Source organism: Gadus macrocephalus, chromosome 2 (assembly GCF_031168955.1).
Source record: "Gadus macrocephalus chromosome 2, ASM3116895v1".
Classification (NCBI taxonomy): Eukaryota; Metazoa; Chordata; class Actinopteri; order Gadiformes; family Gadidae; genus Gadus; species Gadus macrocephalus.
The window spans coordinates 3,081,920-3,101,919 of NC_082383.1; the positions used below are offsets into that span (position 1 = coordinate 3,081,920).

Here is a 20,000-nt window from a genome sequence, read left to right on the forward strand (position 1 = left end):
TCCTATCCGGTTGCCCCCAGCCCCCCCCCCGAGACCCTCTGTTAATAAACAGGCGTAGTGCCCCCCTGGCAGAGGCCTTGCAGTGGAAAAGCTGCGCTGCGTCCAACACATTGTACCTGTTTGAGTTTCATGACATGCTCAGCTGTCGAGGATGCTGCCAGAATGTGTGTGTGTTTGTGGGTGTGTGTGTGTGTGTGTGTGCCTGAAGAGCAACCCAGCAGCCAGAGAGAGTGTGAGTGCATAAACAGACACACACACACACACACACACACACACACACACACACACACACACACACACACACACACACACACACACACACACACACACACACACACATACGCATACACACGTACACATACAGACTGATATAAACGGTGTGCGGAAGCTTCTGGCATTGTGACGCTCATCCGACCTTTCAGCCCAGCCAAAAGTGAAGATTACCTTACACTTCAACAGAAGTAGAAGAGGAAGAAGAAGAAGAAGAAGAAGAAGAAGAAGAAGAAGAGGAAGAAGAAGAAGTAGAAGAAGAAGAAGGAGACACCCAAACACACACACACAGACCCACAAAAACACATACAGACACACACAAAACAACAATCACACAGACAAATGCACAGGCAAAGAGAAACAAGAGACACATACACACGCAAACAAAAGTGACAATCACACACACATAAACACACACACACACACACACACAAACACGCACACACACACACACACACACACACACACACACACACACACACACACACACACACACACACACACACACACACACACACACACACAGAATGTAGAAAATCACATTACAATGCTGTCCCATCCATTATAAAATTATTCACAAAACACAACTTTTCTTCACAGAGATCACAGAATGAGTCGACATGTTTCTCTTGTTGCCGTTGGCATCCTGCATTTAACCTCAAGGTCGTGACCAGTTCTGAGGCTTCTGATTGGCCGGCTGGCTCGTCAGAGTCACGTCAGCTCCACTATCGATCCTGTGCTGGTGGACAGTGTTCTGTTGGTTTGGTCTGAGGACCAGAACATCAACACAGACACCCACCAGCAGACCTACAGAGGTTGGATCATGAACGATCTGCTGGATTCAAAGACTCCCTGGTTCTACCTCATTCTTCCGATCAGAAGATAAAAAAAATGCATCAAACAAAAACGAATTGCAAGACTTTTGACGATAATTGATGTAGTCCTGTGTGATGGTCACCTATTTCATCTTTTAGCGTTGATGCCGTTTCAGTGGCAAATGCGGAAAAAGGCCTCGGGCTTCCGGCGCTGCAAGAGTAGAATCAAATCCAATCATCTGGCTGTCTCTCTGCTGAAGTCTGATCAATAAAATCTACTACATGCCGATTCCAACAACTCCATAATTACGGCGACTGCATTTGCCGGCAAATGTTTAAAAATGGTGCAAATTCATGTTCCACATTCGGGACATTTTACAGAAAACAGAGATCAATGAATGAATGAATGAATGAAAAGAGATGTGTGTGCTGTGTTTGGTGTCGTACGGTTATTGGCCCTGTCAGTCTGTCTGTCTATCGATTCAGTACTTTGTTCCTGCCTGGACAGCCAGCCTCCGTGCAGCCCAGTGAGACTGAGTCTCCGCTGGGCTGCACGGAGGCTAATCGCACACATTTCTAATGAAGAACACAACTTTAACTTAACCATTCATGTTCTGCACGGTGTTGCGGTGTGACCACGACACATCATTGCATTCTGCTCCTTAAGACTCAGACCACGTGCAATTTACTTTAGATTCAACAACGCCTGGTGACGATAATGTGGCAAACTATACGAGGCCCTCTACTTATCCGCAGTTTACCAAAATAGATCAGATTCGGGTTCACGACCTGCAGCATCAGTAGATGTAATGTCTAGTCTCTGTGTGTCCACGTAAACAAAACGGTGAGGGTCCACGAGTTACAGTAAATAGCTCAAAGTTACAATAGCACTTTGAGCTATTGGGGCGCAGACTGCACAGATTTACATCCGAGGCCCTGTGTGTGTACGGCTGTCACTACGACAACCAAACACATCCCTCCTCATCATCACAGCTCCCAGATTGCTAGCCGTGTGGCTCTATAACCGGCCACAGGACCTCAAAGCTTATTAATCCCTACACAGCTTATTTGAGTGTATTACATACACTGAGTTGATCTTTTTATTGTGTCTCCAGCGGGAATCGAACCCGCGAACGTTGAGGGAATTGAACGGCTCAATAATTTTTCAGATATTTTCTTTTTTTTTTTATTGGAAAACAGGATGTGTTACAGTTTTGAACAACTGCACAATATATTAATGTACAGAGTCTGCATACCGTCACCGAACAACAGAATGAACCCCTGCACAGTCTCTGTAGCCCCCGGGGAGCTGACGGACCCACGGCGGAACATAAAAACCCCTGGGGGAGTAGAGAGATGCTATGAGGAGGAGGTCGCGTTAACGCTGAGAGGAGTGGAGGAAGTGGGGGCCTCTGTTGAAATGATCAAACCAGTCGTCATAGCAGGATTGTTTCATGGTTTAAAACCAGGGATGTCTCTTTTAACTGGGTTGGGTTCATTTGTTTTGCGTTTGCGTCGATTTTGTGTCCGGAGTTCGAGGGCCTGACTATAAAAGGAAACCTGCCTTGGTGTATCTGTTACTGTTTCAAAACATAGCACATTTAAAATGGTTAAAAACAAAAGGGTCCATTCAGAAATGACATGTCTGTGCTCTCCACCAGACCCTCTGAAGTCAGGGAACGCGGTCAAAATAGTTAAAATGGGGATCCAACACTGCTCCGAATGAACTCCACACCCGGTCAGATGATGCATGCTAACTCTCTGCCAGGTTTATTGTCTCAATCGTCCATGACTGGGGCGGGGGGGGGGGGGGGGGGGGGGGCGGGGTACAGGGGTCCAATTTCTATACATTTGGCTAACAAAGGAAGCGATCTCTAGCACGAGGGGAGATCATCTCGTGGGATGCTCTGAGGGTAAACTCTCTGCTCCCCCAAATACACAAACAGAGCAGAATGCAACCGCTGTCCTATTCAAAATGCAGACTTCAAAAGACAAATAATACATTTTGGCTCCTAAGTTACTTCCTAACCAAACAATACGTAAATCAGCAGCGCTGGTCATAGACGTCCTCGTTTGCTCCAGTCACTTCCAGCTCCGGGGTGCGGCTGGGTCCCACAGTGTCCTGGCTCCGACTCTGAGCTGTATTGCACGTGCTTTGTCAGGTTTCGCAGGAGCTGTCCGGGCGGCCGGGCCGTACACCCCTCAGACCGTAGCGCTTCTGGTCCCATTGTCACTGTCCTGAGCTGTGTCAAATGCAGAAGCTCCCCACTGCAGTCCGCTGCCGGGACGGCATTTTTAAGGCTCACGTGGCGAGTGTCGCTATACTTAGACCAGGAGAGCATGCATTGAGGAGCATGATGCGCAACGACCCTCCCCCCCCACCCCCCCCCCCCCCCTCCCTCCACCAACCACGGCCTCTGTCCGTCCCGCTCTCTCTTCACAAAGACAGATAAAGTGTGTCTGCGTGTGCAAACGTACACAAACACAGATTCACTCACACATGCATGCATGCTCAGTCACGCACACATTCATGCCTGCGCAGGGATGCGCTCGCAACACACACGCCCATGCCTGCATGATGAACACATTTGAGAGTAAGAACGATCAATAGCACAGAATAAACCAGTGGATTCATGGGAATAGGCTCGTTACTTTGCTTTGAGACCGTCTCATGGAGGTTCTTCCTGCGAGTGGGTTCTTAACTGACCTAAGACTCGTTCAGAGCACAAGATGCAGTGTCATAAATATTTGGCCTGTTAAGCCCTTTGAGACTGTAATGGTGATTAAGGGCTATACAAATAAAATTGAATTGAATTGAATTGATGCAAGTACACTGAGTTTGGATGGTAATTATCGGTCGCCTCATTTTGTTTTAATTCAATGGTGTAGTTCTATTTTTTGGGTGTTTCTTTTTTTTAATACGCCATTACCACCAGGAAGCTCAGGTGAACATTTTGAAGGTTTCGTCAAAGGACATAGTGGGATCAATAAAACAACAGGTGCGGACTGCTATGTTGATATTCTATCACGGGCCAGTTGAGACATTAGATTTAAATACATGCTTTGGGTTTAAATCAATGCCTTCATCTATTCTACGGCAGAGACTAACTCTCAAGAGGACGACAACATGCACCGACACGGACGGGCGCCCCTCGTTTCCACCCGCGGTGAAAGGGGATCCACAGCCTCCTTGATTCATCTCACCAATTCCTCTCCATAAATAAAAGAACGCATGCTCTGGTGACTCAGCCGTTCAGCGCTAACCCCCAGAGGACGTGACCGGTGGGGCTCCAGTCCTCGCCCAACCCTACACGGACCTCCTCAGTGTCCTTTAAGACACGAGCCTTTCCTTTCTCTGGTGCCACAGACTTCAACCGGAGGCCAAAACAACATTGACTGTTGTTCTGTTACTTTGGTCCGTCCCCGCAGTTCATTAACATATCAAATGTTTTGAATATGAAGGCCGGTATGGTTAAGAAACGGTTTACAAGTAGGGTTTAATAACTTCTCATCCAGTGTGTCACTTAACAGCTGTTTTAAAATGAAAGCGTAGCGTGGATGTCACAAACTAGAGTAACCGGAACGGTGTGTTAAGTCAACGCACAACGTACTTTTGGAACAACGCGGAAGCGAATGGCTCCAAAGTATAGAACCGTCTATCTGTCGTCGTTGACTCAATTATGGGGGGTATTGGTTTCGTTGGGGGATACTGGCGAGTAGAACATACAAAACACACCAGCTTTGTCCGTGAACACTCGACTGCAGTCAGCAATTAGGAGCCACATTCATCCGACCGGTAACATACTCTATGGTAGTAGTATCAACCCCCTCTGCGGTCATATCTCCGACTCTATTCTCAAAGGCCTCGCCTCTGGGGGCACAGTGTCCCCATTGTCGTCAGAGTCCGACGCGGGGTCGTCCCTCTCCATGGCCTCCAGAGCCACGTTCTCAAAGCCCCCCTTGATCTCCGCCGCCTCCCCCCCCTTATCCTTCACCACCTCCTCCTTCTCCTCCGCCCCCAGCTCCTCCTCCTGCTCCACCTTCTCCAGGGCCACCTCGTTCTCGTAGCAGAAGGAGTTCCTGGAGCTGGCGGCGCTGCTCTTCCTCTCGGCCAGCTCGCGGGCGCTGCAGTGCGGCGTGCTGGGCACCTCGTAGGTGTTCTCGAAGCGGGAGTAGTCCACCTTGTAGTAGTTCTTCTCCTCGAAGAGCACCGGCTCGAAGCGGTGCCCCCACAGCACCTCGCTGGCCACGTAGGAGCTGCGGCACTGCGTGGTCATGGCCGTGGCCTCCACCATGCCCTCCAGGATGACCACGATCTCAAAGTCGGCCGTCTCGAGGTCCTGCTTGCTCAGCTCATAGAAGGGGCTGTGCTCGTCGATCTGGTGCACGATGGTGATGGGCGACACCAGGAAGATGCGGTCGACGCCGCTGTCGAAGCCCACGTCGATGTCCGCCTGGTCCAGCGGGATGAACTCGCCCTCGGCCGTGGTGCGCGACTTGAGGAGCTGCGCGCGCACGTGGGCCTCCACCAGGTGGCTCTTCCTCAGGTTCCCCACGCGCCACATCAGACACAGCTTGCTGTCCCGCATGGCCACCGTGGCGTAGTGGCTGAACACCAGCGTCTCGTTCCTCTTCTTGGGCTTGGCCATCTTGGCCATGACGGCGCCGATGATGAAGGCGTCGATGATGCAGCCCACGATGCTCTGGAAGACCACCACGAAGACGGCGATGGGGCACTCCTCGGTGACGTAGCGGTAGCCGTAGCCGATGGTGGTCTGCGTCTCCACGGAGAAGAGGAAGGCGGCGGTGAAGCTGTTGACGTTGGAGACGCACGTCTGCCTCTCGCTCTGCAGGTCGCCGTAGCAGAACGCCACCAGCCAGAAGACGAAGCCGAAGAACAGCCAGGACATGAGGAAGGAGAAGCAGAAGACCAGCAGCATCCAGCGCCAGCGGATGTCCACGCAGGTGGTGAAGATGTCGGCCAGGTAGCGCTGACCCTTCTCGCTCATGTTGATGAACTGAACGTTGCAGTGGCCGTCCTTCTTGACGAAGCGGCTCTGGTGCAGCCGCTGCGTCTGCACCTTCTTGGCGTTGCCGTTGCCGAAGCCGTTGGGCAAGGCGGCGAGGGCGGCCAGCTTCATGCCGTCCTCCTCCGAGGACACGATGCTGTAGCGGTGGCTTCGCACGCTCCCCATGGCCGCCGTCGGGGCGGGAGGCTCCGGCGCCGCCTCGGCTGCCGAGAACAGTCTGAGCTTCTGGAAGAAGCGTCGGAGAAACAGGTTTGAACGTTTGGCCGGGACTAACTCAAGCTGGAAACGTGGAGGACGGGACCCCGAGATCCTGATTGTGGCGGGGGGCGGGGGGGGGTGGGGTGGGGGGAGGTCTGCGTTGCTGTTCTTGCACTAGTCCAGGAGTGTGCACTCTTGCCGTGGGCGGGTCAGTCCTCCTTCCTGGGGGCTTCGGGCCTCATCAGTTAAGTGTGCTGTGGAAAATACAGACAGAAGAAAATGGTGTTAGGCTAAGTGGCAGAAACCAGAGCAAAGATCATTGTCTGTCGGTGTGGGGTTACCCGATGTTTGAATAATGCATTTATGACGCCAAGACTCTATTGTTTGGACGCAATTATACAGTATAAAGTGTCTCTGTGTTTCAATTCAGAAATTAGACATCAGCATCTGTGACACTTTCCACCGAAGCATCAAATGCAAGCATGTCATTGGCCGACAAAGCAGGGAATTGAGCATTTATTATTTAATGTAAGTATGAATTAGTAGGTCGGTCCGCCAAGCCGTGAGTCAAATTACAGATCAAGTTCATGTCAGCTCAGTTGGTACCTCAAGTGCAGGAAAGAGAGGAAACACATTACAACCGGGTGCAAAGCATCAAGGTAAACAATGAGATCACTACAGTCGCTCTCCAGTAAATACTTAGTGCATTGATTATCCTGTTTGATTAGCCGACACCTGGTACAGTAGCACACATCCTGTGAGCTTCAATCTCCTCTGTTGACATTACACAGTCATAACACAGTAGCAGCCAGTAGAGATGAGCTATAACCAGGGTTGAAGTAAACCACACATTGTTTAACCAAGGCCTCAACTGGAGAGTGGAAAACGCTGTGTCAAAATGGAGTCTGCTGAGTGGTAACACACACAGTGCTCTCTAAAGCGTCTCAGACGAGCGCGGCCTCTGTTCCCCTGCGTTCTGTCCTAGCACCGGTTCTGATGTCACGGACCACGCTGCCAAAATCGGATTGAATACACGTAACACGACGCAGGCCTGCTAATGAAGTAAGGGGGCTAGGCCATCAGAGAGGGGCGTCCTGTCACCGTCTGATGGGGGCAGCATGGAGGGACGGGGGGGGGGGTTGACTTGGTCTGAGAGTACAGTACAGTCGGCTCCGTTAAAGTGCGACACCGCGGTCTACACTGGGCACACAGGGGACGGCAGACATGTTTTATTACTGCCGAAACAACTGCCTGTCACCCGAAACTCCAGTCCATCAGCGCGAGCTCCACTGTCACAGAGTGAAGGTCAGAATGGCTATTGTGGGTCTCAGCAGCGGGCTCAGAGAATCCTGTCGGCGCTGGGGTTGTTGTTCAGAGAGGGGAAGGGACGGGGGGTCAGGGGAAGACGTGTTGAAAGAGGTCGAGAGAGTGCGGTGATCGACCGTTATTTGACGTTTGACGGGATAACATAATTTCGTCATTTTCCTGTCCGTCAACTGTCAGGGCTATTTATACCCGGGGAAAGTGATTACAGGTCATTTGGGACGAGATGCGCACCGCCCGGCTAAATCCCTCTGCATCATCTGTTTTTCCCGACTAATGATGTCACTGCTAGGTAGCAACTGACATATGGAGGCGCGGAGCTCAGCACACGGGGACGGCGCCTCTACAGGAGTCACTTGCTAAAGGCTCGGTCCTGGTACGGATTCAGCTGAAGCATGAGCCTACAGGCCAACTTAGGGAGAAATGATAGCCCTCCCAATGTATACACCAGGGGTTCCCCGTCCCTCATCACAGGGTGACTAAAGAATATGTGCAATTAGGCTGCAAGAGTTCTAAATATGTTCAATGTTTAACATTCAGTCAGTGTAAGAGCAACTGGACCCAATCACAAATAAACTAATTAGGGGCGCAATTAATCAGTGAGACAGTATCCAGTGACGCAGGGCTGTCGGTTTGTCAGTCTGCAGCAGAAGCAACAGAAGCTGTCATTGCTCGTTTGCATACGTGTGCTCAATAGGAGAGATGGAAACTGGTTGCATAACGGTGCTCTATTTCACATGAGATCAATCGATAACTCATTGATAATATCCGTTATGACCTAGAGAACACACCTCTCGCTTTATTTATATTAAAACAAACGTGTATTTTAATGGATGTTCATTAAAAGGAGTGTTCATAAAGAAAGCATCGGAAAGGTAAGACTTAATTCACTTTAAAAGTTAATAGCAAAGTTGGGGCAATGCACTTGCGACCCGATTAGAAATAGATCTTGTTTATTATCAGGTGAATAAGAAGCAGAAATAATGCGTGCGTCCTGAGTAACGCACAGGCGACGCACATCCACCTCGGTCCATACTGCACAACTTAAAACAGCCTTTCCCAGAGATGGGTTAGGCTTATGGTAATTGGTAATTGTTTAGGAAAACAACAAAAACATCAATTGCATGCCCACAAAAATATAGACATGCGGACATATATATTGACACGGTATGATTCTCAGGTGGGCCTACCTGTTAGTTCCTGTTGCACAAATCTCCCGCTTTTATGGTTAAGCGTCTCATGCAAAATAACATTTCCAAATCTGGTCCTTTTTCTCTTGGCCGTTATTTTAAACGCACTCAAATTAATGTCAGACATTACAAATTGTGCCATAACACGTTTCAGCGATACTGAAGAAGTTGTTTGGGTTTACAAGGACGCACTTTAAAAACACACGTGCCCGTCACCGCCCCCTCGGAGCCAGCCGGCCAATAGGAAGCTGGAGCGCCTGCGGATCTCAAGTGATGACGGAGAAGCCATGCCCCCTTGCTCAGCCGAGCGTTGGTGCAGAAACTCCATCGCGTTCAAATTTAGATGGGCAGACTGACTAATCAATACAGTTATCATTAAAATAACCCGACTGAAAAGTGTCCTAAGACACTTAATGAAACTCCCCTGATTAAACTGTCGGGTGTCCTGTGTTGTCTTGTTTGTTTGTTTTGCTGCCGTTGAGGGAAACCTTTTTGTATTGTGCATTATGCGGGGCTTGGATCATGAATAGCAGCTATGAATGGAAGACACGTGATGGTGACATAAGAACTCAAGAGCACACTCACTTACTTACACGTTTTATTTATACGCAGAAATATATGAAAGAACACCCCCAATGAACCCAATCCCCGATAGAAAACCACAGAAAGGAAAAATAAATGTCTAACAAGCCTCACCATTTCATGGTGAGGGACACAACTACATAAATAACACCCTAGAAATGCATACTCTTAAATATAACGTATATTATCTTTATTCACAGGGTCTTTATTCAGTCTTTATTCACACAGGACCCCCCCCCCCCCCCCCTAGAGGCGAGCCTCCTGAACCACGCCCTGACCCGGGTCAGGTCTGGGGCCCCGGGGTCTCTGTGTCTTCCCCGTTCCCCTACGGGGGTCTCGAGGCCCCTCGGTCAGCCCCGGGGCCGCCCCCCTGAGGAGCTGCTCGGCGCTGAGCCGGGGGACCGGGACCCAGGAGGTCTGGTTGAACAGGGCGTAGTCCGCCCTCAGGCCCTTGGGGCCCTGGCGCAGCATGTCCTGGAAGCGCTGGCCCCAGCGGATGTCCCCCACCGCGTAGGACGTCCTCGCCTGGTGCAGCGTCCCGGTGGTGTCCCCCGTGTAGGTGAAGGACACCACCAGCTCAAACTCCCCCTCCTCCACCTCCTCCTGCTCCTCCTCCTCCTCCTCCTCCTCCTCCTCCTCCTCCTCCCTCAACACCTCCACCTCCTCCCCCTTCCCTTCCGGGCGCCAGTGGTACAGCGGGCTCCCCGGGCCCAGCCGGTGCACCACGGTGGCGGGCGTGGCCAGGACCACGTCGCGGTCCAGCAGCTCCAGGTCCCGGTACGAGACCTCGACGGCCCCCGAGGGCCGGGTGACGTAGCGCACCACCTGGGCGCGGGCCACGCCCTCCACGACGCGCTTCCCCCGGAAGTCGCCGAGCCGCCAGGAGAGGCAGAGGGCGCCGTCCCGCAGGTTGACCACGGCGCAGCGGCTGAAGCCCACCGTCAGCGCGCGGGGGCGGGCCGACGCCATCTTGGCCACGGCCACGCCGATGACCACGGTGTCGACGAGGCAGCTCAGCAGGCTCTGCACCGTCACCGCCGCCACCGCCGCCGGGCAGTTCTCCGTCACGCCGCGGAAGCCGTAGCCGATGGTGGCCTGCGTCTCCATGGAGAAGAGGAAGGCCGCCGTGAAGCTGCGCACGTTCGCCACGCACGGCCCGCCGCCGCCGCCGCCGCCGTCCGGGGGCGGGGCCAGGTCCCCGTGGGCGTAGGCCATCAGCCAGTAGAGCAGGGCGAACAGCAGCCAGGACAGGATGTAGGAGAGGGAGAAGAGCAGCAGCATCAGCCGCCAGCGCGTCTCCACCAGGGTGGTGTAGATGTCCAGCAGGTAGGGGCTCCAGCTGCCCCGCCCGTCCCTGAAGACCACCTGGAAGCGGCCGTCGCGCTTCATGAAGCGCAGGCGGCGGGGGGGGCGGCCGGGCGGCGGGGGGGGCCGGTGGCCGGCCAGCGTGTGCACGGTGGTGGTGGAGGTGCACGTGTCGATGCTGACACGCTCTTCCCCGGCGGAGCTCATCTTAACCCGGGCTGACCTTTGACCTCCTGAGGGGGCACAAGGTGGAGGCCGTTTGAACGTTGAACTCAATTTGGTGTGTAAGTGTTGCTTAAACGGCATCTATTAGGAGCGTGAAATGCAACTACACAGATAAGTGACTTAGTTATAATGATCAACTTCATGTGATAAACTTGCATACCACTTTTGAAGCTTATCTTTTCAAAAAGGATACAGATAATAACAAAGATAATAAATGACAAATAAGATGGATATGGGAAATTGAACTTCAAAACAAACAGTTCCACAATTGTGATGCAGATGTATAAAACACATTTCACCTTGATGAAGTATTGCTCAATCTATTTATTTGAGTTACTTCATTTCAAACTCTTCATTCACAATTCTTCAAGTTTCAAAAAGGTTTTTTATGCCCAGTACGGACATTCTCAAAGGTACCGCAGGTTAAACTCAAAAGGATATAATATCATCTGAAAAAAGGTAGGTGTGAAATTAAGATTACATTAACATTAAATGTATTACATTAGCAAACCAAAAAACCAACCACAAACATTCTGAATGACCCTTTCATTCTCTTCATGTTTTAATTGAGCATGGTTCATTAAGCAACAGGTTCACATTCCCCCTTAAGGAAGGTAAATGATTATCTTAAAATCACCTATTAAATCTCTGCTCTCCAAATGTAACCTCAATGACTCTGAAACATTAGGTCGCTTTATTTGAACTGCACATTTGTCTGCACATAAGACTTAATAAATCTTATCCCTTCACTTACCTCAACGATGGTCTGAATCCTGATGAGGTGCTAGTTTACCTTCCTACCCTGAGTGTGGACAAATGTCTTGTGAGTTTTTTCACTTGTGGGTTAAGGTGGGTTTACAACCATGTTTGCTATCTTACCATCAGGAAGTTGTCTTTATAAGGGCGTCTTTATGGCTCAAATCGAATACTTGAGGATAGTTGGTCAATGTTTGTCAAGGTTTTATGGTAAACAAGACACCTCTTGTAAGTTTATAAAGCGTCTTTAATTATCCTGGCTCATCAAAGTCTCGTTTTTGTAATGTTGCAACTCAACTATCAGTTCAGTCACCGGTTCTGTCAAAGACACCGACAATACGAGATTGGAATCCTACTAATCAATGAGCTCCGCCTCACGACTGCAATCACAAACATTCATGTAGACAGTAAACATATCTTATGTATGTATGTTATGTGTGTTATGTGTGTTATGTATATGTAAGCATGCTGTAGGCCTACTCACCTTGACAATAAACCTGGAACCATAACTCCACAAAGGCTGAACGAGATAAGCAGAGTAAACAGATTTGAATAAACTACAAAAAGAACAAACAAACCCAATCTGGCAGAGCATTGGATTATTGATTCACTAGTCGTATCGCAAAGATAACATCATAGTGATACAAATTAGAGTAGACGTGATCGATCATCATCACAAAATGTACAGAAAAACCAAGACCCCTACGCACACTGTTACGCCTTTATCAACGCCCATAACACATGACACCTACAGGGTGCCTGGTTCAGCCCTCAGACTGCTTACCTGTAAACGCTGTCTGACTGTTGCACACCTGTAAACGCTGTCAGCTGCTCACCCTGTAGACGCTGTCAGCTGCTCACCTGTAGACGCTGTCAGCTGCAAGGTGTCTGTCTGCTGCAAGGCGTCTGCCCGCTCTGGTGACCCTGAAGGCTCTGTACGGGCCCAAGGCAAAGTCCCCCCCCCCCCCCCCCCACCCTCGCTCAATGACCGCTAATCAGACGACCTCAGCTCTCTAGAGCTCACTTTATGGTGCATGCCGTGTTTCGATGGTGTACGCCCCCCCAGACACAAAGAATATACCCTCTGTGTTTGTGGGGAAGTAGAAATGGAAGTCTGAGAGTCGATGGTATTAGCCCACTTTATTCCATAATTCATTAGACAGAAAGTTAACCTTTGCTCCTCTGTGCGTATCGACAGGAGGACGTCTTTACTTCTGTGTCCTGGTTTGGGATGGGGTGAACCCACAGGCAGATAAGGAGTTCCTGAGCGGCCTCTCAGATCCCTGACTGGCGTCCGAGGGTGTCCCGACGTGAGCACAGCGCGGCCGTGAGGGACATCTTCTGCTAGATAGCGACGTGTCTGGAGATTAATGGTAAACACTGTGGTCCGTGACACCCCTTCACGTGACGGGACATTCTGGGAAGAAGATAAGGAACATTCCTTCGAGAAATAATTGACTAGTTTCCACCAGCAGAAGTGAAACGACCGCCCCTCTTAGGAACAACCACACTTAATCTATAAATCAGAAATACAGACCTGGTCCAAAGGATTTGCTCGCTCAGAGTAAGAACGGTTTTCAATTCAAATTGGTAATAATAATAATTGTACTAATCGGTGACACAAAATATTGTTTTTTAACTTCTGTAACAATAACAACTGTTCCAAAAAAATAAGTAATGATGAAAGAATGGTGATTATCTTGTACAAGACTATCTTGTAAAATTAGAGTTAATTAGAGAAAAAATATTTTTACGGAAAATCAAAAACTCTTCACAAATAATCTTTAAATAACTCCCAACTTTAACTACAGCAGTGTTTGATTGACTTGATGATGTCATTCATTGTTCTCCGTCCCAGCAGCTGTCACAACAGAGGCCTGCCCTGGAGCGTTGTCTTTTCATTCAGCCTTTATCACATCTTCACCTCACGTGTGTGTGTGAATGTGTCTGTGTCTGTGTGTGTGCTTGGTTCTGTGTGTGTGTGTGTGTGTGTGTGTGTGTGTGTGTGTGTGTGTGTGTGGGTGTGCTTGGTTGTGTGTGTGTGTGTGTGTGTGTGTGTGGGTGTGGGTGTTTTTGTGTATGTGTGTTGCTGTGTGTGTGTGTGTGTGTGTGTGTGTGTGCGCGTGTGTGTGCGTGTGTATGTGTGCGTATGCATGCACATGTGAGTGTGTGTGCGTATGTGAGGGTGTGTGCGTATGTGAGTGTGAGCTTGCATGTGTGCATGTGTGTATGTGTGTGTGTGAGTATGTGAGCGTGCACGCCCGCGTGAATGTGTGTACGCGTGTGTGCGTGCCTGTCAGACGTTCACATCCACCACTGCCGCCGCACACGGTCTCTTTGTTCCTCATGCAGAATGACGAGGTTCATAAAACTAATTAATGCCCAGCTGGAGCAGGAGCCATCTCCTATGGGCCAACACATAGTAAACAAACCAGTCCTTTGCCGCGGCCTGTGAGTTGTTTACACAGCATAGAGGACGGGCCCCGGGGCCCGTCCACCGCATTGAGCATCCTATTGTCTCCCATTGTGGCCGTGAGGCTGCAGGCACTTGGTGGGGTGTGTGCTCACGTCGCGCAGGCTTTTAAAAGGCGCCCCGGTCGGCAGCCTGTCAGGATAGGGACGGCCAGGGCGACTCATTTGTCATCCGTTTGACGTTTGCCCGCACGTTGATCGAGTCCTCTCAGAGGCCTGTGCCTTACTCTGACACTCAGGGCCGGAAGGATGGAGGCTGGGGGCGCGTCCACGCTGTTCCTACTGATGCTTCTCAGCACAGGTGAGTGTCACTCTGAATATCAAATGTGTTTCTAGGAGTTTGTCTTTTAAACGCAGTCACTTGTAGACGATAAAAGGGTTCAACCCGTTGAATCCCTCCTTGTCACTGGGACTGCTTACTTGGTTGGGATTAGGACCTGCGATTACTTGTGTTTCTTTGTTTGCGTGTGTGTGTGTGTGTGTGTGTGTGTGTGTGTGTGTGTGTGTGTGTGTGTGTGTGTGTGTGTGTGTGTGTGTGTGTGTGTGTGTGTGTGCGCGCGTGTGTGTATGTGCGTGCGCGTGTGTGTGTGTGTGCGTGTGCGCGCGCGCGTGTGTGTGTTTGTGTGTGTGTGCGTGTAGGATGTGCACCGGTATGTGTTGCTGTTCTATCCCCTACTGACCGGGTCCGTTGGTGTGTTCTTAGTGTGTGCGAGGGCGTCTGCCGCATGTACGACTCGTCGCTGTCTCGCCCAGGCTCTGATCGACAGGAAGCTCCTGTCCCAGCCCCAGACCGACCAATGCAAACAAACTCTGAAAGTTCCCTTCATCGAATACCAAACGCTGTCCGTTGTAAGTTTCACCCTTTACGTTTTCTACGTTCTTTATCCTAAAACAGCAGAATACCAACCCTTCTAAAAAAACAGAACCGCAAAAATATAAGACACATGTTATTTCACCGTAGGACACAATGAATCTTCGCTTCACCAGTAGGATGCAAGCCCGGATGGTAAGTTTGATCTTTTGATGTATTTAAAGCTCTAAAGGAGGTGTTTGTGGGCGTCATGTGGCTCAGGAGATAGATCGGGCTGGCTGGTAACCGGAAGGTTGCTAGTTCGATCCCCAGCTCTTCCTAGCTGTGAGTGTCGAGGTGTCCCTGAGCGAGACGCCTCACCCTGACTGCTCCTGACCAGCTGGCTGTCGCCTTGCGTGGTTGACACCGCCGTCGGTGTGTGAATGTGTGCACGAACGGGTGAATGTGCGGCAGTATTGTAAAGCGCTCTTGAGTGGCCGCTGGTTAGAAAAGTGCTGTGTATACGCAGTGCGTTTACCATTGCATAAAAAACATAAATAAAGCAGGATTTTGAACCAAACATACTAACGCCATCCAAACCAAAACCAGGAATGGACCGACCCCGAGTTGGCCTGGAACCGCTCAGAGTACGACTATGAGTCGGTGGTCCTGCCAGTGGACAAAGTGTGGACTCCAGAACTCACGGTGACTAACTCGTGAGTCCTGACCCTCCCAAAACCCACTCAACCCACAGCATGACTCCGCCGACGTCAGGAACGCAGTTCACCTAAACTCTGTGTAGCCCCGAGCCTGGCTATTGCCAGACCAAGCTCGATTGAGCTTGGTCTGGGGAAGCCGCTGTCGTTTTCCTCAGAGAGGCGTGATCGACAGGCCTAGTTCAAATGACTCTGTACACAATTGGCTGCTTGCCGTCGCTTCCCTGTCGTCATTGTGTTAAACCAGCCAATAGCGCACACGGGGTGATTGGCTCCCGCAAAAACGTATCGGAAGCAGAAAGAAATGTATTGCTCTTCTCCAGACCCTTCTGCAGGGCGGACTTAAATCACCGACAGAATGGGCGGGGCTACCCAGTCTACGTCGCTGGGTAGCCCCGCCCATTATGTAGATGGTAGCCATCTACGTAGACCCCCCCCCCCCCTCACACCTCTTACTAACTTATCGTAAGTTGTATGTCTGTCTGCTCTGTGTCTGTGTCTTCAGGATGAGTCTGGTGCTTCTGCACGGCTCCAAAGACCTGCTGGCCTCCAGCAACGGTACGATGAAGCACACGATGTCCTTCATCGTGGTGGTGACCTGCGAGGTGAACCTCTTCAGGTACCCCTTCTCCTCGGACACGTGCCCGGTGGCCATCGAGGCCTGGTCCAAAGACGGTGAGCAGCAGACGCCGCTCGTCCATTCACCCACAAATGTCTTTGAACACGACCCGGTCGCCACGTTATCTCACACACACAATCACAAACACACACACACACACACACACACACACACACACACACACACACACGTGCTCGCGCACACACACACAGGTGCTCGCGCACACACACACACACACACACACACACACACACACACACACACACACACACACACACTCACACTCACTCACACAGATGTTAAAGAAGGGACCATGTGATGCAGGGTGCGGGATGGACCTCCAACTAAAGGACGTTCATCTCTTGGACGGGGAGCAGGGCGACTGGAGCACGGACTGGGTGCGGGTCCGGAAGAGAGGGGCCGGTCAGCACTTCCTCTTGGTGGGTTTCAGCCTCCATCACCTCCTCCATGAAGCGCCAAACTCACCTTTCTACTCCCATTTTTTACATTCAGGGCGTTTAGCAGAAGCTTCTACCCAAAGCGACTTGCAATAAGAACATTTGTCTGAAGAAAAAGAAAGAACAATTTGTCTCTGCCGGTACAGCTCAGGCGGTAGAGCAGTTGTCTTGTAACCCAAAGTTCGATCCCCAGCTCCTGCTAGCTGAGTGTTGATGTGTCCCTGAGCAAGACACCTCACCCTAACTGCTCCTGACGAGCTGGCTGTCGCCGTGCATGGTTGACTCTGCCGTCGGCGTGTCCCGAGCGCCAACAATCACAAGCACAATTTTTAAGTGTGCAACACACAATAAGTGCGTACATTAAGTGCCCGGACGTAAATACAATAAGTGGGGTGTGGGGGTGTGTGTGTGGGGGGGGGCTATGCAGAGTCCCGGTGAACTCTGAACAGGTGAGGTTCTCTGAGGGGATCCCAGCAGGGCTGTGATGTCACCTTTGTTTCCCCCCCCCCCCCCCCCCCCCCCAGGTGTCGCTGAGCACCAAGTCCATGAACCCCTTCATCTCCCTGATCCTGCCCAGTATCCTCATCCTCTTCGTGGACGTGGTGAGCTTCGCGCTGCCACTAGGGGGCGGCGAGAGGAACTCCTTCAAGGTCACCCTGGCGCTGAGCTTCATCATGTTCCTCCTCATCCTCAACAGCCTGCTGCCCGGAGACAGCCAGTGCAGCCCCATCCTCCGTCCGTGGCGCACACACACTTACGCACACACACACACACACACACACATGCATACACACGCACACACACATTGCCAACACACGCACACATGCAAACACACACGTGCACACACACGCACACACACACTTACGTTCACACACACAAACACTTGTGCTCACTCAAACTCACACACAGGCATACACGTACACACAGACACACACACGCACCTAGCAAACGCATATACTCAAACACAAACACACACACAAACACACACACACAAAAACACACACACAAAAACACACACACACACAAACACACACACAAACACACACACACAAAAACACACACACACACACACAAAAACACACAAAAACACCCCCACACACACACACACACCTGCCTACACAAACACCCACACCCACACACAGACACACACACAAATACGATGACACAGTTGTGCGATCCCCGTGTTGAGTTGCCCTGCGGTGGATGTGACTGGCTCTAACCGTCCTCCCTGCCCGCAGGCATCCACTTCTGCGTGTGTCTGGTCTTCCTGGTGCTCAGCATGACGGCGTCCATGATGCTGACCCGGGTGGCCAAGGACGGCCTCATGATCCCCCTCCTCTGCTGCAAGAAAACACCGTCCGCCCCGTCCGAGCCCGGGGAGGACCCAGACGAGGAGGCGTCGGCCGGGGGGGAGGGGGAGAAGAAAGGTAACGCTCCAATGACACACGGACACCCACGCCACGCCGCCAACGCGCCGCCAACGCGCACGCTTCTAGTGCAACGCACAGAGATACAGAGCGGACGAGAACCAGGCTGAGTTTAGAACCTCACTTACATTTGACATCCACATTCAGGCCATTTAGTGGAGGCTTTTATCCAAAGCGCCTCACAATACGTACATTTGTCAGAAGACAGAGAATCAGCTATATATATCGCTGTCGGTACAGTAAGGATGTTTATAGAACCAAGTGCAAAGCACTAACAATCACTAGGTTAACTTCCTCGTACACAAAGATAGCTAGGACAAGATGCTTCACAATGCTGAGTACTTTTTTTTGTGCATGGACGTACAAACTACATGCATATAAACATTTAGAGTACAAATACGCACTTCAGCAACCCGGCTTGGTGAGTGAGCCGCCTCCCTCCAATCAGCACACGAACCGGAGCTTACTTAAAGCCAAAATGGCACTTAAACCGAACAAAGCCCAGCTTTAGAGGAATCCACAGTCTTGTTCCTCCGGGTTGAATCACGTCACCCAAGGAGACTGGTCTCTCAGCACACGTGAACCAGGAGAGCCCTGAATGAGCGGGTTTTGAAAGAGAGTCTCCTGTCGAGTGTGACTCTGAGGTACACGGATTGGGAGTGCTTTGAGAGTTTGTGACCCTCCCATGAGATGCGAAGTTCTTTACCTGCATCTCGATTATTAAGACGGAAGCTGCACACTTGGGTTTTTGATGGGTTGGGTCTCAGGTGGTTGTTATGTAGTAGGTAGTCATCCCTTGGAGGGCGCTTTCCAGGACATGCTCGATCTTCTAGAAGTTCTCCTGTTGGGTGGTGATGCAGAGGTCGTCATGAAGCGCCAACATTGCGGAGGGAGTGGTTGGCCGTCGGTGTCGATGTTGAAGAGGAGGGGGGCCAATACGCTGCCTTGTGGTACGCCGTTCTTTTTGGGCTTTCCATTTGCCCTTCTTATCGTTTAGTTGAACGAAGAAGCGCCTGTTGTTGAGGAGGCTTTTGTTGACTTGGCACAGGTCGAGGTCACCAGTCATGTCAAAAAAGTTTCCTGATCATGGTGCGGCGCTGGATAGTGTCGTAGGCAGCGGTGAGGTCTATGAAGGCTGCTCCGGTGATGAGTTTGCAATCAAAACCGTCCTCAATGTGTTGGGTGAGGTTCAATAGCTGCCCAGCACAGGAGCATCCTGGTCATCCTGGAACCTTTGCTCCTGCAGCCGCTAGTTGATATGCTCCTTCTCAGTGAGGGATTCCTCCAACAGGGTGAGGGCAGTGTCTGTGTTGGAGGTGTCCACCTGCTGCGACTCACCTGACCCTCTCTTCCAGGCTGCTCATCTGCTTCTTCTTGTCCCGAAGCTGTTCCTGCAGGTTCTCCATCCTGTTCTGTAGGTCATTGACCTTCCACTCCTTAACCTCCAGCATGTCCTTGAGGTCCTGGATCTCGCCGTTCAGAGTAACCTTCTCCTCGGGCCTCTGATGGATCTGCTTGGTCCTCTCGTTGAAGTTGGCCCGTTGTTCGAGCCGTTGGACCGCCTCTCGGAGAAGGAGGAGTTCCGTTTCTCTCTGGGTGGCAGCCACAGCTCCGTTGGGGCGTCCACTGGAAAACCTGTGGCTCGGTCGAGGCTCTGCATTGGGGTTCGTTCATCCATTGAAAAGGAAAATCTGTAACTTGGTCGAGCTGCCTCCATTGGAAGTCGGAGGTCCGTAGCTTGGTCGAGTGGCCCGCATCCTCCACCATATCTGGCAACCCGGCTTGGTGAGTGAGCCGCCTCCCTGACTTAAAGCTAAAATGGCA

At 51.1% G+C, this 20,000-nt stretch overlaps 3 protein-coding genes and 1 long non-coding RNA gene across 9 annotated transcripts in view; 2 read left to right on the forward strand and 2 right to left on the reverse strand.

Moving 5' to 3' along the window:
* The window catches only part of LOC132475194 (uncharacterized), a 110,007-nt gene that overhangs the window by 71,211 nt on the left and 18,796 nt on the right, over positions 1 to 20,000 (forward strand). The window lies entirely within an intron of this gene.
* On the reverse strand, positions 2,258 to 6,430 carry LOC132475109 (inward rectifier potassium channel 2-like). Its single transcript, XM_060076088.1, has one exon. It carries the CDS (start codon positions 6,278 to 6,280, stop codon positions 4,922 to 4,924), a length of 1,359 nt encoding a protein of 452 aa, XP_059932071.1. The 5' UTR covers positions 6,281 to 6,430; the 3' UTR covers positions 2,258 to 4,921.
* On the reverse strand, positions 9,412 to 13,075 carry LOC132475120 (inward rectifier potassium channel 16-like). Of its 6 annotated transcripts, none has more exons than XM_060076116.1 (4): positions 12,556 to 13,074; positions 12,179 to 12,214; positions 11,693 to 12,012; positions 9,412 to 10,946 (listed from the first exon to the last, which is right to left on the reverse strand). In XM_060076116.1, the coding sequence occupies exon 4, from the start codon at positions 10,918 to 10,920 to the stop codon at positions 9,655 to 9,657; it is 1,266 nt and encodes a 421-aa protein (XP_059932099.1). In that variant the 5' UTR covers positions 10,921 to 10,946; positions 11,693 to 12,012; positions 12,179 to 12,214; positions 12,556 to 13,074; the 3' UTR covers positions 9,412 to 9,654. The 6 variants fall into 6 exon arrangements, with proteins under 6 accessions (XP_059932099.1, XP_059932103.1, XP_059932116.1 ...); XM_060076120.1 differs by lacking the exon at positions 12,556 to 13,074 and adding an exon at positions 12,479 to 12,544; XM_060076133.1 differs by lacking the exon at positions 11,693 to 12,012 and having other exon boundaries at positions 12,556 to 13,075.
* LOC132475114 (5-hydroxytryptamine receptor 3A-like) overlaps positions 13,500 to 20,000 on the forward strand; it is an 8,002-nt gene continuing 1,501 nt past the window's right edge. Inside the window, exons 1-8 of the mRNA XM_060076103.1 lie at positions 13,500 to 14,467; positions 14,870 to 15,015; positions 15,128 to 15,172; positions 15,566 to 15,672; positions 16,178 to 16,347; positions 16,616 to 16,731; positions 17,274 to 17,484; positions 17,988 to 18,176. Of these exons, the coding sequence (XP_059932086.1) occupies positions 14,416 to 14,467; positions 14,870 to 15,015; positions 15,128 to 15,172; positions 15,566 to 15,672; positions 16,178 to 16,347; positions 16,616 to 16,731; positions 17,274 to 17,484; positions 17,988 to 18,176 (1,036 nt within the window). The 5' untranslated portion in view covers positions 13,500 to 14,415. The remainder of the gene's footprint in view (positions 14,468 to 14,869; positions 15,016 to 15,127; positions 15,173 to 15,565; positions 15,673 to 16,177; positions 16,348 to 16,615; positions 16,732 to 17,273; positions 17,485 to 17,987; positions 18,177 to 20,000) is intronic.

Coding starts and splice junctions, on each gene's coding strand:
- LOC132475109 (XM_060076088.1), bottom strand. CDS start 6,280: ATGGGGAGCGTGCGAAGCCACCGCTACAGCATCGTGTCCTCGGAGGAG.
- LOC132475120 (XM_060076146.1), bottom strand. CDS start 10,920: ATGAGCTCCGCCGGGGAAGAGCGTGTCAGCATCGACACGTGCACCTCC.